The 16133-nt window shown below is 43.0% G+C and overlaps 1 protein-coding gene across 1 annotated transcript; it reads right to left on the bottom strand.

Moving 5' to 3' along the window:
* Positions 1–945: 945 nt before the first annotated feature.
* Positions 946–2144, bottom strand: LOC121775873. Its single transcript, XM_042172955.1, has 3 exons — positions 1836–2144; positions 1575–1627; positions 946–1279 (listed from the first exon to the last, which is right to left on the bottom strand). The coding sequence occupies exons 1-3, from the start codon at positions 2142–2144 to the stop codon at positions 946–948; spliced, it is 696 nt and encodes a 231-aa protein (XP_042028889.1).
* Positions 2145–16133: the final 13989 nt, after the last annotated feature.

Here is a 16133-nt window from a genome sequence, read left to right as displayed (position 1 = left end):
ACCATCCCTACTCCTACCAGCTTCTTGTAAATGGAAAGCGGTAAAACATTTATCGATGCTCCTAAATCACACATGGCATGCTCAATTCTGACATCACCGATTGAAATAGGTAATGTGAACATACCTGGGTCAGTGCATTTCGAGGGCATCCTTCGCTTCTGAATCACCGCAGAGACATTTTCTCCAATCAGAATCTTCCCACTGGGACTTGTCTTCCCAGCTATAAACTCCTTGATGAACTTACAGAATACCGGCAATTTCAAAGCTTGCAAGAATGGCAGGTTTATCTCCAACTTCCCAAAGATATCCATGAAATCCACCGGCTCATCCTTCTTCCTCTTTACCTCTCCTCGGTGGGGGAAGGTTTCAATTGTTTCTCCGCACTTGTAGATCCTCCAGCTGAAAACTCACCCGTTTCTTTCCTTACTACCTCATTTTCCACTTCTGGCTCTGGGTCTAGGAAAAATGGTTCAGCCATACTCGGTAATGGTTTCCTCAAATCACCTTCCTAAAGGTCATCTCTTCTCTCGGAACTTCCTGCTTCAAAAGTGGTGATCCAATTGGCGCGTGGTCGGTGAAAACTATCACTCTCGACCCTACTAAGTATGGGCGAAATTTCTCAAATGAATACACGACTGCCAGCAATTCCTTTTCCGTGGTGTCAGAGTTTCTCTGGGCCTGGTTGAGTGTCTTCGATGCATAGAAGATCACGTAATTTTTTCCATCAATCCTTTGTCCTAGCACCGCCCCCACTGCGAAGTCGCTCGCGTCACACATTATCTCAAACGGTTGACTCCAGTCGGGCGCTCTGATAATAGGGGCAGATACTAATTTGTCTTTCAATAATTGAAAAGCCTGCTTACACTCTTCGTCGAAAATGAAATCAACATCATTATGCAACTGATTGGTGAGCGGCTGGGCAATCTTCGCGAAATCTTTTATGAATCATCTGTAAAAACCTGCATGCCCTAGGAATCCCCTAAATTCTTTCTGATTCGTTGGGTAAGGCAACTTCGAAATCACTTCAACCTTTGCTTGGTCCACCTGTATGCCTTTCTCCGAAACCACATGCCCCAAGACGATTCCCTTGGGTACCATGAGGTGACACTTCTTGAACTTAAGGACCAAACTCTTTTCTTGGAACCTCCTCAATACTACGTCCAAGCTATCTAAACAGGACTCGAAAGAGTCCCCATATACAGTGACGTCATCCATAAAAATCTCAATACAATCCTCTAGTAGATCCGAGAAGATACTCATATACAGTGTTGAAAAGTGCCTGGCGCATTGCACAATCCAAACGACATTCTTCTATAAGCATACGTGCAAAATGGACACGTAAATGTAGTCTTCTCTTGATCCTCGGGGTCTACATAGATCTGGAAGTATCCACTATACCCGTCAAGGAAACAAAAATATTGCTTCCCAGCCAACCTCTCTAGCATCTGATCAATGAAGGGTAGGGGAAAATGATCCTTCCTGGTTGCTTCATTCCGTTTTCTGTAATCGATGCACATTCTCCACCCAGTGACAAGTCGGGTAGGCACCAATTCATTCTTATCATTCATAACTACCTGAATTCCTGACATTTTAGGTACCATGTGAACCGGGCTGACCCATTCACTATCTGGAATAGAGTAGATGATTCCCAGCAAAAGCAGCTTCAAAACATCCTTCAAAACTTCCTCTCTCATATTTGGATTCAGCTTGCGTTGCGAGTCTCTACAGGCCTTCGCACCCTCCTCCAGCCTAATGTGGGGCATGCAAAGATCAGGACTGATCCCGACTAGGTCTGAGAGAGTCCATCCTATTGCCTTCTTGTTCTTTCTGATTACCTCCAGTAGCTCCCTTTCCTGTTCCTTGGCCAAATCGCTGTTGATGATTACCGGGAAATTCTCGTTCTCTTCTAGGTAGGCATACTTGAGTCCTGGCGGTAGCGTCTTTAATTCCTTCTTGGGGGAACTTGTTTCCTGGGGCAAGGGATTTTTTTCTATAGCTTCTGTTGTCATTCCCTTCCCAGACCTGGAAGAATTTTCCATACTAGCTACATGAGCTAATCCCCTTGACCTGGCTGACTCTGGATTCGTACAAAATTCTGAAATAGCTTCGGCCAGCTCTTCATCTGATAATTCCCTTGTATTCATTGCCTCGCATCATCCAGCTACTTTTCTGTCAATAGAGTTACTTAATTCTGAATTATCAATTTGCTCCTGCATCAACTCAGTCTCAAGATATTCCTGGACCAGGGGGTTAATAACATCGATAGCATGCATATTCTCAACATCTAATGGTTTCTTCATTGTTTCATCTATGCTAAATGTATATTTTTCCCCATTATAATCCAGGCATATGGTTCCATCAAAAACATCAATTATGGTCTTGGCAGTACGGAGAAAAGGTCTCCCTAAAAGTATGCCACTAGACTCAGCATACTCATCGCTATTCATTTTGATAACATGGAAATCGGCAGGATACAAAAAATCATGCACTTTGACGATAACATTTTCTAAGACTCCCACTGGACAAATGCACGATCTATCCGCCAATTGGATCACCACTTTTGTATTCACCATCCCTACTCCTACCAGCTTCTTGTAAATGGAAAGCGGTAAAACATTTATCGATGCTCCTAAATCACACATGGCATGCTCAATTCTGACATCACCGATTGAAATAGGTAATGTGAACATACCTGGGTCAGTGCATTTCGAGGGCATCCTTCGCTTCTGAATCACCGCAGAGACATTTTCTCCAATCAGAATCTTCCCACTGGGACTTGTCTTCCCAGCTATAAACTCCTTGATGAACTTACAGAATACCGGCAATTTCAAAGCTTGCAAGAATGGCAGGTTTATCTCCAACTTCCCAAAGATATCCATGAAATCCACCGGCTCATCCTTCTTCCTCTTTACCTCTCCTCGGTGGGGGAAGGTTTCAATTGTTTCTCCGCACTTGTAGATCCTCCAGCTGAAAACTCACCCGTTTCTTTCCTTACTACCTCATTTTCCACTTCTGGCTCTGGGTCTAGGAAAAATGGTTCAGCCATACTCGGTAATGGTTTCCTCAAATTACCTTCCTAAAGGTCATCTCTTCTCTCGGAACTTCCTGCTTCAAAAGTGGTGATCCAATTGACGCGTGGTCGGTGAAAACTATCACTCTCGACCCTACTAAGTATGGGCGAAATTTTTCAAATGAATACACGACTGCCAGCAATTCCTTTTCCGTGGTGTCAGAGTTTCTCTGGGCCTGGTTGAGTGTCTTCGATGCATAGAAGATCACGTAATTTTTTCCATCAATCCTTTGTCCTAGCACTGCCCCCACTGCGAAGCCGCTCGCGTCACACATTATCTCAAACGGTTGACTCCAGTCGGGCGCTCTGATAATAGGGGTAGATACTAATTTGTCTTTCAATAATTGAAAAGCCTGCTTACACTCTTCGTCGAAAACGAAATCAACATCATTATGCAACAGATTGGTGAGCGGCTGGGCAATCTTCGCGAAATCTTTTATGAATCTTCTGTAAAAACCTGCATGCCCTAGGAATCCCCTAACTTCTTTCTGATTCGTTGGGTAAGGCAACTTCGAAATCACTTCAACCTTTGCTTGGTCCACCTGTATGCCTTTCTCCGAAACCACATGCCCCAAGACGATTCCCTTGGGTACCATGAAGTGACACTTCTCGAAGTTAATGACCAAACTCCTTTCCTGCCACCTCCTCAATACTACGTCCAAGCTAGGTAAACAGGTCTCAAAAGAGTCCCCATATAAAGTGAAGTCATCCATAAAAATCTCAATACAATCCTCTAGTAGATCCGAGAAGATACTCATCATACAGTGTTGAAAAGTGCCTGGTGCATTGCACAATCCAAACGACATTCTTCTATAAGCATACGTGCCAAATGGACACGTAAATGTAGTCTTCTCTTGATCCTCGGGGTCTATATAGATCTGGAAGTATCCACTATACCCGTCAAGGAAACAAAAATATTGCTTCCCAGCCAACTTCTCTAGCATCTGATCAATGAAGGGTAGGGGGAAATGATCCTTCCTGGTTACTTCATTAAGTTTTCTGTAATCGATGCACATTCTCCACCCAGTGACAAGTCGGGTAGGCACCAATTCATTCTTATCATTCGTAACTACCTGAATTCCTGACTTTTTAGGTACCATGTGAACCGGGCTGACCCATTCACTATCTGGAATAGAGTAGATGATTCCCAGCAAAAGCAGCTTCAAAACTTCCTTCAAAACTTCCTCTCTCATATTTGGATTCAGCTTGCGTTGCGAGTCTCTACAGGCCTTCGCACCCTCCTCCAGCCTAATGTGGGGCATGCAAAGATCAGGACTGATCCCGACTAGGTCTGAGAGAGACAATCCTATTTCCTTGTTGTTCTTTCTGATTACCTCCAGTAGCTCCCTTTCCTGTTCCTTAGCCAAATCGCTGTTGATGATTACCGGGAAATTCTCGTTCTCTTCTAGGTAGGCATACTTGAGTCCTGGCGGTAGCGTCTTTAATTCCTTCTTGGGGGTACTTGTTTCCTGGGGCAAGGGATTTTTTTCTATAGCTTCTGTTGTCATTCCCTTCCCAGACCTGGAAGAATTTTCTACACTAGCTACATGAGCTAATCCCCTTGACCTGGCTGACTTTGGATTCGTACAAAATTCTGAAATAGCTTCGGCCAGCTCTTCATCTGATAATTCCCTTGTATTCATTGCCTCGCATCATCCAGCTACTTTTCTGTCAATAGAGTTACTTAATTCTGAATTATCAATTTGCTCCTGCATCAACTCAGTCTCAAGATATTCCTGGACCAGGGGGTTAATAACATCGATAGCATGCATATTCTCAACATCTAATGGTTTCTTCATTGTTTCATCTATGCTAAATGTATATTTTTCCCCATTATAATCCATGCATATGGTTCCATCAAAAACATCAATTATGGTCTTGGCAGTACGGAGAAAAGGTCTCCCTAAAAGTATACCACTAGACTCAGCATACTCATCGCTATTCATTTTGATAACATGGAAATCGGCAGAATACAAAAAATCATGCACTTTGACGATAACATTTTCTAAGACTCCCACTAGACAAATGCACGATCTATCTGCCAATTGGATCACCACTTTTGTATTCACCATCCCTACTCCTACCAGCTTCTTGTAAATGGAAAGCGGTAAAATATTTATCGATGCTCCTAAATCACACATGGCATGCTCAATTCTGACATTACCGATTGAAATAGGTAATGTGAACATACCTGGGTCAGTGCATTTCGAGGGCATCCTTCGCTTCTGAATCACCGCAGAGACATTTTCTCCAATCAGAATCTTCCCACTGGGACTTGTCTTCCCAGCTATAAACTCCTTGATGAACTTACAGAATACCGGCAATTTCAAAGCTTGCAAGAATGGCAGGTTTATCTCCAACTTCCCAAAGATATCCATGAAATCCACCGTCTCATCCTTCTTCCTCTTTACCTCTCCTCGGTGGGGGAAGGTTTCAATTGTTTCTCCGCACTTGTAGATCCTCCAGCGGAAAACTCACCCGTTTCTTTCCTTACTACCTCATTTTCCACTTCTGGCTCTGGGTCTAGGAAAAATGGTTCAGCCATACTCGGTAATGGTTTCCTCAAATCACCTTCCTAAAGGTCATCTCTTCTCTCGGAACTTCCTGCTTCAAAAGTGGTGATCCAATTGGCGCGTGGTCGGTGAAAACTATCACTCTCGACCCTACTAAGTATGGGCGAAATTTCTCAAATGAATACACGACTGCCAGCAATTCCTTTTCCGTGGTGTCAGAGTTTCTCTGGGCCTGGTTGAGTGTCTTCGATGCATAGAAGATCACGTAATTTTTTCCATCAATCCTTTGTCCTAGCACCGCCCCCACTGCGAAGTCGCTCGCGTCACACATTATCTCAAACGGTTGACTCCAGTCGGGCGCTCTGATAATAGGGGCAGATACTAATTTGTCTTTCAATAATTGAAAAGCCTGCTTACACTCTTCGTCGAAAATGAAATCAACATCATTATGCAACTGATTGGTGAGCGGCTGGGCAATCTTCGCGAAATCTTTTATGAATCATCTGTAAAAACCTGCATGCCCTAGGAATCCCCTAAATTCTTTCTGATTCGTTGGGTAAGGCAACTTCGAAATCACTTCAACCTTTGCTTGGTCCACCTGTATGCCTTTCTCCGAAACCACATGCCCCAAGACGATTCCCTTGGGTACCATGAGGTGACACTTCTTGAACTTAAGGACCAAACTCTTTTCTTGGAACCTCCTCAATACTACGTCCAAGCTATCTAAACAGGACTCGAAAGAGTCCCCATATACAGTGAAGTCATCCATAAAAATCTCAATACAATCCTCTAGTAGATCCGAGAAGATACTCATCATACAGTGTTGAAAAGTGCCTGGCGCATTGCACAATCCAAACGACATTCTTCTATAAGAATACGTGCCAAATGGACACGTAAATGTAGTCTTCTCTTGATCCTCGGGGTCTACATAGATCTAGAAGTATCCACTATACCCGTCAAGGAAACAAAAATATTGCTTCCCAGCCAACCTCTCTAGCATCTGATCAATGAAGGGTAGGGGAAAATGATCCTTCCTGGTTGCTTCATTCCGTTTTCTGTAATCGATGCACATTCTCCACCCAGTGACAAGTCGGGTAGGCACCAATTCATTCTTATCATTCATAACTACCTGAATTCCTGACATTTTAGGTACCATGTGAACCGGGCTGACCCATTCACTATCTGGAATAGAGTAGATGATTCCCAGCAAAAGCAGCTTCAAAACTTCCTTCAAAACTTCCTCTCTCATATTTGGATTCAGCTTGCGTTGCGAGTCTCTACAGGCCTTCGCACCCTCCTCCAGCCTAATGTGGGGCATGCAAAGATCAGGACTGATCCCGACTAGGTCTGAGAGAGTCCATCCTATTGCCTTCTTGTTCTTTCTGATTACCTCCAGTAGCTCCCTTTCCTGTTCCTTGGCCAAATCGCTGTTGATGATTACCGGGAAATTCTCGTTCTCTTCTAGGTAGGCATACTTGAGTCCTGGCGGTAGCGTCTTTAATTACTTATTGGGGGTACTTGTTTCCTGCGGCAAGGGATTTTTTTCTATAGCTTCTGTTGTCATTCCCTTCCCAGACCTGGAAGAATTTTCCATACTAGCTACATGAGCTAATCCCCTTGACCTGGCTGACTCTGGATTCGTACAAAATTCTGAAATAGCTTGGGCCAGCTCTTCATCTGATAATTCCCTTGTATTCATTGCCTCGCATCATCCAGCTACTTTTCTGTCAATAGAGTTACTTAATTCTGAATTATCAATTTGCTCCTGCATCAACTCAGTCTCAAGATATTCCTGGACCAGGGGGTTAATAACATCGATAGCATGCATATTCTCAACATCTAATGGTTTCTTCATTGTTTCATCTATGCTAAATGTATATTTTTCCCCATTATAATCCAGGCATATGGTTCCATCAAAAACATCAATTATGGTCTTGGCAGTACGGAGAAAAGGTCTCCCTAAAAGTATGCCACTAGACTCAGCATACTCATCGCTATTCATTTTGATAACATGGAAATCGGCAGGATACAAAAAATCATGCACTTTGACGATAACATTTTCTAAGACTCCCACTGGACAAATGCACGATCTATCCGCCAATTGGATCACCACTTTTGTATTCACCATCCCTACTCCTACCAGCTTCTTGTAAATGGAAAGCGGTAAAACATTTATCGATGCTCCTAAATCACACATGGCATGCTCAATTCTGACATCACCGATTGAAATAGGTAATGTGAACATACCTGGGTCAGTGCATTTCGAGGGCATCCTTCGCTTCTGAATCACCGCAGAGACATTTTCTCCAATCAGAATCTTCCCACTGGGACTTGTCTTCCCAGCTATAAACTCCTTGATGAACTTACAGAATACCGGCAATTTCAAAGCTTGCAAGAATGGCAGGTTTATCTCCAACTTCCCAAAGATATCCATGAAATCCACCGGCTCATCCTTCTTCCTCTTTACCTCTCCTCGGTGGGGGAAGGTTTCAATTGTTTCTCCGCACTTGTAGATCCTCCAGCTGAAAACTCACCCGTTTCTTTCCTTACTACCTCATTTTCCACTTCTGGCTCTGGGTCTAGGAAAAATGGTTCAGCCATACTCGGTAATGGTTTCCTCAAATTACCTTCCTAAAGGTCATCTCTTCTCTCGGAACTTCCTGCTTCAAAAGTGGTGATCCAATTGGCGCGTTGTCGGTGAAAACTATCACTCTCGACCCTACTAAGTATGGGCGAAATTTTTCAAATGAATACACGACTGCCAGCAATTCCTTTTCCGTGGTGTCAGAGTTTCTCTGGGCCTGGTTGAGTGTCTTCGATGCATAGAAGATCACATAATTTTTTCCATCAATCCTTTGTCCTAGCACTGCCCCCACTGCGAAGCCGCTCGCGTCACACATTATCTCAAACGGTTGACTCCAGTCGGGCGCTCTGATAATAGGGGTAGATACTAATTTGTCTTTCAATAATTGAAAAGCCTGCTTACACTCTTCGTCGAAAACGAAATCAACATCATTATGCAACAGATTGGTGAGCGGCTGGGCAATCTTCGCGAAATCCCCTAGGAATCCCCTAACTTCTTTCTGATTCGTTGGGTAAGGCAACTTCGAAATCACTTCAACCTTTGCTTGGTCCACCTGTATGCCTTTCTCCGAAACCACATGCCCCAAGACGATTCCCTTGGGTACCATGAAGTGACACTTCTCGAAGTTAATGACCAAACTCTTTTCCTGGCACCTCCTCAATACTACGTCCAAGCTAGGTAAACAGGTCTCAAAAGAGTCCCCATATAAAGTGAAGTCATCCATAAAAATCTCAATACAATCCTCTAGTAGATCCGAGAAGATACTCATCATACAGTGTTGAAAAGTGCCTGGTGCATTGCACAATCCAAACGACATTCTTCTATAAGCATACGTGCCAAATGGACACGTAAATGTAGTCTTCTCTTGATCCTCGGGGTCTATATAGATCTAGAAGTATCCACTATACCCGTCAAGGAAACAAAAATATTGCTTCCCAGCCAACTTCTCTAGCATCTGATCAATGAAGGGTAGGGGAAAATGATCCTTCCTGGTTACTTCATTAAGTTTTCTGTAATCGATGCACATTCTCCACCCAGTGACAAGTCGGGTAGGCACCAATTCATTCTTATCATTCGTAACTACCTGAATTCCTGACTTTTTAGGTACCATGTGAACCGGGCTGACCCATTCACTATCTGGAATAGAGTAGATGATTCCCAGCAAAAGCAGCTTCAAAACTTCCTTCAAAACTTCCTCTCTCATATTTGGATTCAGCTTGCGTTGCGAGTCTCTACAGGCCTTCGCACCCTCCTCCAGCCTAATGTGGGGCATGCAAAGATCAGGACTGATCCCGACTAGGTCTGAGAGAGACAATCCTATTTCCTTCTTGTTCTTTCTGATTACCTCCAGTAGCTCCCTTTCCTGTTCCTTGGCCAAATCGCTGTTGATGATTACCGGGAAATTCTCGTTCTCTTCTAGGTAGGCATACTTGAGTCCTGGCGGTAGCGTCTTTAATTCCTTCTTGGGGGTACTTGTTTCCTGGGGCAAGAGATTTTTTTCTATAGCTTCTGTTGTCATTCCCTTCCCAGACCTGGAAGAATTTTCTACACTAGCTACATGAGCTAATCCCCTTGACCTGGCTGACTCTGGATTTGTACAAAATTCTGAAATAGCTTCGGCCAGCTCTTCATCTGATAATTCCCTTGTATTCATTGCCTCGCATAATCCAGCTACTTCTCTGTTAATAGAGTTACTTAATTCTGAATTGTCAATTTGCTCATGCATCAACTCAGTCTCAAGATATTCCTGGACCAGGGGGTTAATAACATCGATAGCATGCATATTCTCAACATCTAATGGTTTCTTCATTGCTTCATCTATGCTAAATATATATTTTCCCCATTATAATCCAGGCATATGGTTCCATCAAAAACATCAATTATGGTCTTGGCAGTACGGAGAAAAGGTCTCCCTAAAAGTATGCCACTAGACTCAGCATACTCATCGTTATTCATTTTGATAACATGGAAATCGACAGGATGCAAAAAATCATGCACTTTGACGATAACATTTTCTAAGACTCACTCTAGACAAATGCACGATCTATCCGCCAATTGGATCACCACTTTTGTATTCACCATCCCTACTCCTACCAGCTTCTTGTAAATGGAAAGCGGTAAAACATTTATCGATGCTCCTAAATCACACATGGCATGCTCAATTCTGACATCACCGATTGAAATAGGTAAAGTGAACATACCTGGGTCAGTGCATTTCGAGGGCATCCTTCGCTTCTGAATCACCGCAGAGACATTTTCCCCAATCAGAATCTTCCCACTGGGACTTGTCTTCCCAGCTATAAACTCCTTGATGAACTTACTGAATACTGGCAATTTCAAAGCTTGCAAGAATGGCAGGTTTATCACCAACTTCCCAAAGATATCCATGAAATCCACCGGCTCATCCTTCTTCCTCTTTACCTCTCCTCGGTGGGGGAAGGTTTCAATTGTTTCTCCGCACTTGTAGATCCTCCAGCTGAAAACTCACATGTTTCTTTCCTTACTACCTCATTTTTCACTTCTGGCTCTGGGTCTAGGAAAAATGGTTCAGCCATACTCTGTAATGGTTTCCTCAAATCACCTTCCCGAAGGTCATCTCTTCTCTCGGAACTTCCTGCTTCAAAATTTTCAGACTCGGGAACTAGATCCTTCCCTTTCTTGCCCTTCACTGGAGTTGTTTCTTCATCCTTCCTCATCGATGGACCTTCATATCCTCGCCCAGATCTCGAAGTGATTTGACTGATATTTTCTCTGTCCGGTGGCCTTACTGAGGCAGGAATCCTTCCTTCATTCCCTCGTATCTCGCTCAAGGAAGTTGCGATCTGGGACAATTGCTTAGCCAACATATCCATTGCTGCTTTCTGTTCCAACTGAGCGTCTTTAAGCTTATGCACCACGTCATTGTTAGATTGCAAGTTGTTCTGCATGTGTTGTTGTGAACTGACTAGATCATGCACCATATCATCAATATTCTTTGGTGTCTTAGAAGTGGTTTGGCTAGGACTCGGTCCCGAGCCTTGGTTCGGTCCACTTCCTTGGTTCTGGCGAAAATTCCCCTGGCCTCCTGAACTGTTGTTATACTGATTTCCCGGCCCTTGATTCCCCTGGTAAGTAGTTTGGGGATTCTGATAATTTCCGGTGTAGTTCTTTTGGTGTGGCGGTACATAAGAGTTCCTCTGGTGGTTTTGACTCATGTTTCTCCAATTTGAATGATCTCCCTGGTTCCGGCTGCTCCAGCTGTTCTGCCCCTCCTGATATCTCCCAGACCAGTTAGTCTGCCTCTCTGGTTGATGTGTTAACTGGGCGTGCTGTTGTGGAAGTGGCTGGGTGGGATCGTTGTCAGACCATCTAAAATTTAGATGGTTCCTCCATGGTGCATCCCTCTGTCTCCCTGGATTCCAACTTCCATCTGGGTTCCAACTCCCCATCGCATTAACTTGGGCCTGGTAATCTCATTCTTGAGGACCATAATATTGTTGGGGTGAAATTTCTCCTTAACCCGGAGATTTCTCTTTCTCTTGTGAGGCTGATGAGGTGGTTTTCTCGATTGCATTCAAAAGTGCTTTCTCAAGCCTATCTATCCTTGCCTCGATACTTTCATCATCTTGCTCTCTCAGAGCGTTTGCCGTCCCTCTTCGCATAACATTCCTCGGACTGTCGTACACCTTCTTAGCCTCTATATGCTTCCCCAAAATTTCTCTTGCTTCACTTCCCTTTTTCTTTATAAAATTTCCCCGCTCGAGGAATTCATCAAATCCTTTGACTCGGGGTTTGCTCCTTCATAGAACAGATAATAAATCTCTGCCTCGATCATCCTGTGGTTTGGACAAGCATCTAGCAATCCTTTGAATCGCGACCAATATTGACTCAGAGACTCATCGTACTCCTGCTTGCATTCCACGATTTTCTTCTTGAGGGCATTCATCTTGTTCGAAGGGAAAAAGTAATCTAGGAACTCCAACTTGAAGTCTCTCCATGTACGGATGGAATCCGGAGGTAGCCTCAGTAGCCATGTATTAGCCTCTCCCTTCAAGGCGAACGGAATTGCACGTAAGCGGTAGTCCTCCTCTGTCGCATCATTGGGCCTTTTCTGAATACTGCACAGCTTGCTAAACTCATTCAAGAACTCGTATGGACACGTTCCTACGTCCAGAGAACGTCGGTAGAATGCCTAGCACATTCGTTTTGATATTGATTGCTCTCTGACGCGGGTTCATAACTATAGCTTAGGCTGGATCACCCTCTAGATGGGCAGTGAGCGAACCAATCTCCGGATCTAGGTCGACTACGTGTGCCATATCTCTGATCTCTGCCTCCTCTGTATCTGTTTCTGAAGTTGACTTCGGATCCTCCTTTCCTGATGAACTCCAATCGTCTTCACTTTACGAACCAAACAAAAATGGATCTCCCGTAGATAATCCCGATCTGGTGGTGACCGTAGATGCTGTGTCTCTGACCTGCCAAGTAAACCGATCGTTCCTCTACTCAGACGAGTTACTCCAGTATCCAAACCGCGAGCCCTTGCTCATAAACTGAAAATAAAGGAAAAAGACAAAAAATCAAAACTATGTACGCCAAAATCTTTTAAACACAATCGCAAATTACGCCATCCATCCCCGGCAACAGCGCCATTTCGATAGGTGCGGTTCTCACTTGTGTGTGCTTTTATGCTAGGTCCAGCTTCTCAAACCAGAGAATCCGCTAGATCACAAGGTCTAGGAACTCGGAGGATCTCAGAAGTCTCAGTCGTTGGACACACAAATTCCGCATTAAAAAAATACCCTCAACCCGCTATACTATGAATTAGTACAGGGAAGCAAGGGTCGATCCCACGAAGATGGACGCGTAAGAAAGCATTTAGAAGACTCTGGAAGGGTGAATGGCTGCTGCCACACAATTTTTGGGTTGAGGTATAACTACTACTAGACCTAGGAACGAGTTAAAGACTGGACCTAGGAAACTGAAAACATCATGCTAACATCGAACATCCTCATACATACGAGATATTAAACTAACTTCCTAGACCGGGCGAACAACTTCCTAATATAGCTAGACAGAAAGCGAGTAAACAGTGGGGACCATGTTCCAGAAATAGCAAGTTCGGAATAAAAGCTGCAAATAACAAACTAAGAATTTAACTAACAACGGCGAGCATCTCATTACCTGAATCAAACGCGAACATGAAGAAAACAGAGCACATATCCAGATTCGAACAGAATGTAAAAGTTTGGACGTCGGAAACTTGTAAATAGCCGGAAATAAAACAGATCTACATATACTAGACGGAATTAAAAGAAAACACGAAAATTAGGCATCAATTACGATCAACTCTGTTTCAGATCCAGACGTCGGATGCTTAAGCCACTCCGGATCCAAGCAATCCGAATCCAACAACAACCAAAATCAACTCCCTGAACTCCGATTCTGTTCAGATCCACCACAATCTTCAACGATTTTACTTCAAATCACTAAGCCGAAATTGCATATCTGAAAACAGAAATTGCATAAAGTCACGAGAATTCAACAGGAAATAAAGCCGAGCTTCGAACGGCGAAGCTCGGTGAAATTCACGTCAACAAAATAAAACGAAAGCAAATAATTGTATCTTCGCCCTCCGTGAGGACGGTGTTACACAACAAACTAGCAGCAAACGAAACCCAAAACACCCTCTGGTTCCCAGAAAAATAAAAAAACAAAGTGTGTAGAAGTGTGTGTGAGCTGAGAACTACAAGGCCTAAGTGCCGAGAAACCCCGGAACGAACTCCCTTCTAATTGCATGCTCTCTTCTTTATATAGGTGCGGGGTTGATCTTCTAGAAGCCTTCGCAGAAATCTCTATTCTGCCCTTCAGCATCCGTGATCTCAGCCATTTTTTTCATATTGCTCACTTTTCTCGCCAGTTCCTTGCGCCATGCAAACGTCCTTCTCTTTTTCCTGGACCTGGCGAACTTTCTACACACCTGGCTTAAAAAGGTGTGTTAGACCCCGTAAATGTATGAATTCAACCCCTTAATCAATGCATGAAATTAGCCTTATCAACTACCAAAAGCTGCAAAACGAAAAGGTGACAGTGATTGCAATCCTAACGAACTATGACCTTCTTCTTCATTGAGCAACAAATCAAGCACACATGACAAAGGAAAACAGAGCATATGACATCAAAGCGGGAAAAAACAAATCAAAACACGGATCCATGCTATTTAGCCGAAGAGAAATAGATCTAAAGGTCTATCCTAATTTCATGCAAGTTGACGAGCAAAAACTTAGATCTAACTATGAGAAATAAAAAACATAGCAACGAAGACGGTCTGAGCTAGATCTATCCTGGAAATCACCAAATTCCAACAGACATGCATCGTATCCTCCATCCAAAACATCAGATCTACAGATTTGGCAATGATATATCCAATAGTTGGGCAGCATATATGTGTTGCACACATCACATTTGTAGTTGAAATTGAGATACTCAAAAGGGACGCGGAAGGATAACGAGAGGGAGTGATGGTGGTCTTCCCTTTTGAAGTTTTGAGGCAAGGAAGCACATGTGTCACGGATCCAATATTGACAAGCATCATTGGTGCATGCGTAGGAACTCCCTTTGCTTGTGGTGCAGCAAGCTTTGCACTTGAAGGAACATTTTCTCCTCCACAACTTCAACTCATGGTCGGGATGACTTGGACGATGTCTGATGTTGCTCCTTTTGTCATCATCATCATCATCATCATCACACGTTCCGTCGACAATGCCACCACCCTGTGCGCATCTCAGGTGCATCTGGAAATAACATACTGAGCATTTGTAACCAATGCCCCAAATAGTTCTTCCACATATATGACACAAAATTTAAGACCGATCGTGCTTTTGGATGAGTATGTGTTGAGGGTGGTGCGATGGATGTCGTATCTTTCTTGCCATGGCTGCACATTCTTCGTGTAATAATCTTGAGTGCTTGCTCTCCAACACTAAACAGCTCTTCACACCCATAATAGTATACTTTTTCACGAGTTTTCACCAAACTAAGTGGATGCTCGTGGCTCCAATGATGGAGCATCTCTCTCTCATTCCTCTCCTCCTCTATCTCCTTTCCTTTTTCACTCATTCTCTTTTTTTTTTCCTTCCCAATATCTATCTCACTATTTGTGTGTGGGTGTCTAGACCATACATATAAACACTATTTGTACTACTCTTTCAAACATTTTCATATTCAAGAATCATACAATCCTTCCAATCTCACCAAAAGTGTGTACTCCATTAAAGTACTAACTTAATTCAGTCAAACAATCTTCTTTCTCTTTCTCTTTTGTCTTTTCCTTTTCCAATTTTGTTATATTTTCATAACATTTTAGATTTAACTTTGACTGACATCTATTGATACAATACTTTTGTGTAATAATTTTGAGAAGGTTCATCACTCAAAGAATCTCCTTTTTCTTCGGCATTGTCTTTCCTTTGTCATGTAATTACCGTTTGTTGATGGGTCTAATAATTCTTTTCTTGATTGTGTGAACAGATATATTGTTAAGGATGAAGTTCCTTAACTCGTAGATTTTGCGTCGAACGTCGCGGGAGCTTTTGCCCGTCGATCAATCCGGCGTCAAAATTATGATTTTGTGCGTTTTGCACGTTTGAAAGGAAAGAGAGTAAGAGAAAATAAAATAGAAGGATAATTGATATTTCTTGAATGATAGAACTAAAGAACAATGTCCACTATTTATAATAGTGGATACTAACTTAATGAGCAAGACAAAAGATATTAAAAAGATATGAAAATTCATAATTAATTAACTAAATAATTATAATAATAATAATAGCCGTATCAACTCCCCCACGGTTGAAATCCACCTTGTCCTCAAGGTGGGCACCATGAAGCAACGATGTGTGTCGAGGAATCCTCCTGGGTCAAATATACACCGAATAGTTGAGCGTCTCCCTGCAGCAATGCGTCCATGAATGCTCAAGCATAAAGT

Source organism: Salvia splendens, chromosome 2 (assembly GCF_004379255.2).
Source record: "Salvia splendens isolate huo1 chromosome 2, SspV2, whole genome shotgun sequence".
In the NCBI taxonomy this organism is placed as follows: Eukaryota; Viridiplantae; Streptophyta; class Magnoliopsida; order Lamiales; family Lamiaceae; genus Salvia; species Salvia splendens.
The sequence above is the reverse complement of the archived record's forward strand: the minus strand, read 5'-3'. Positions and strand labels throughout refer to the sequence as shown.

Coding starts and splice junctions, on each gene's coding strand:
- LOC121775873 (XM_042172955.1), bottom strand. CDS start 2,144: ATGAATACAAGGGAATTATCAGATGAAGAGCTGGCCGAAGCTATTTCA. Junction 1,628..1,835: donor AGGAAAGGGAGCTACTGGAG/GTAATCAGAAAG, acceptor ACTCTATTCCAG/ATAGTGAATGGGTCAGCCCG. Junction 1,280..1,574: donor CTAAAATGTCAGGAATTCAG/GTAGTTATGAAT, acceptor GCAATGCGCCAG/GCACTTTTCAACACTGTATA.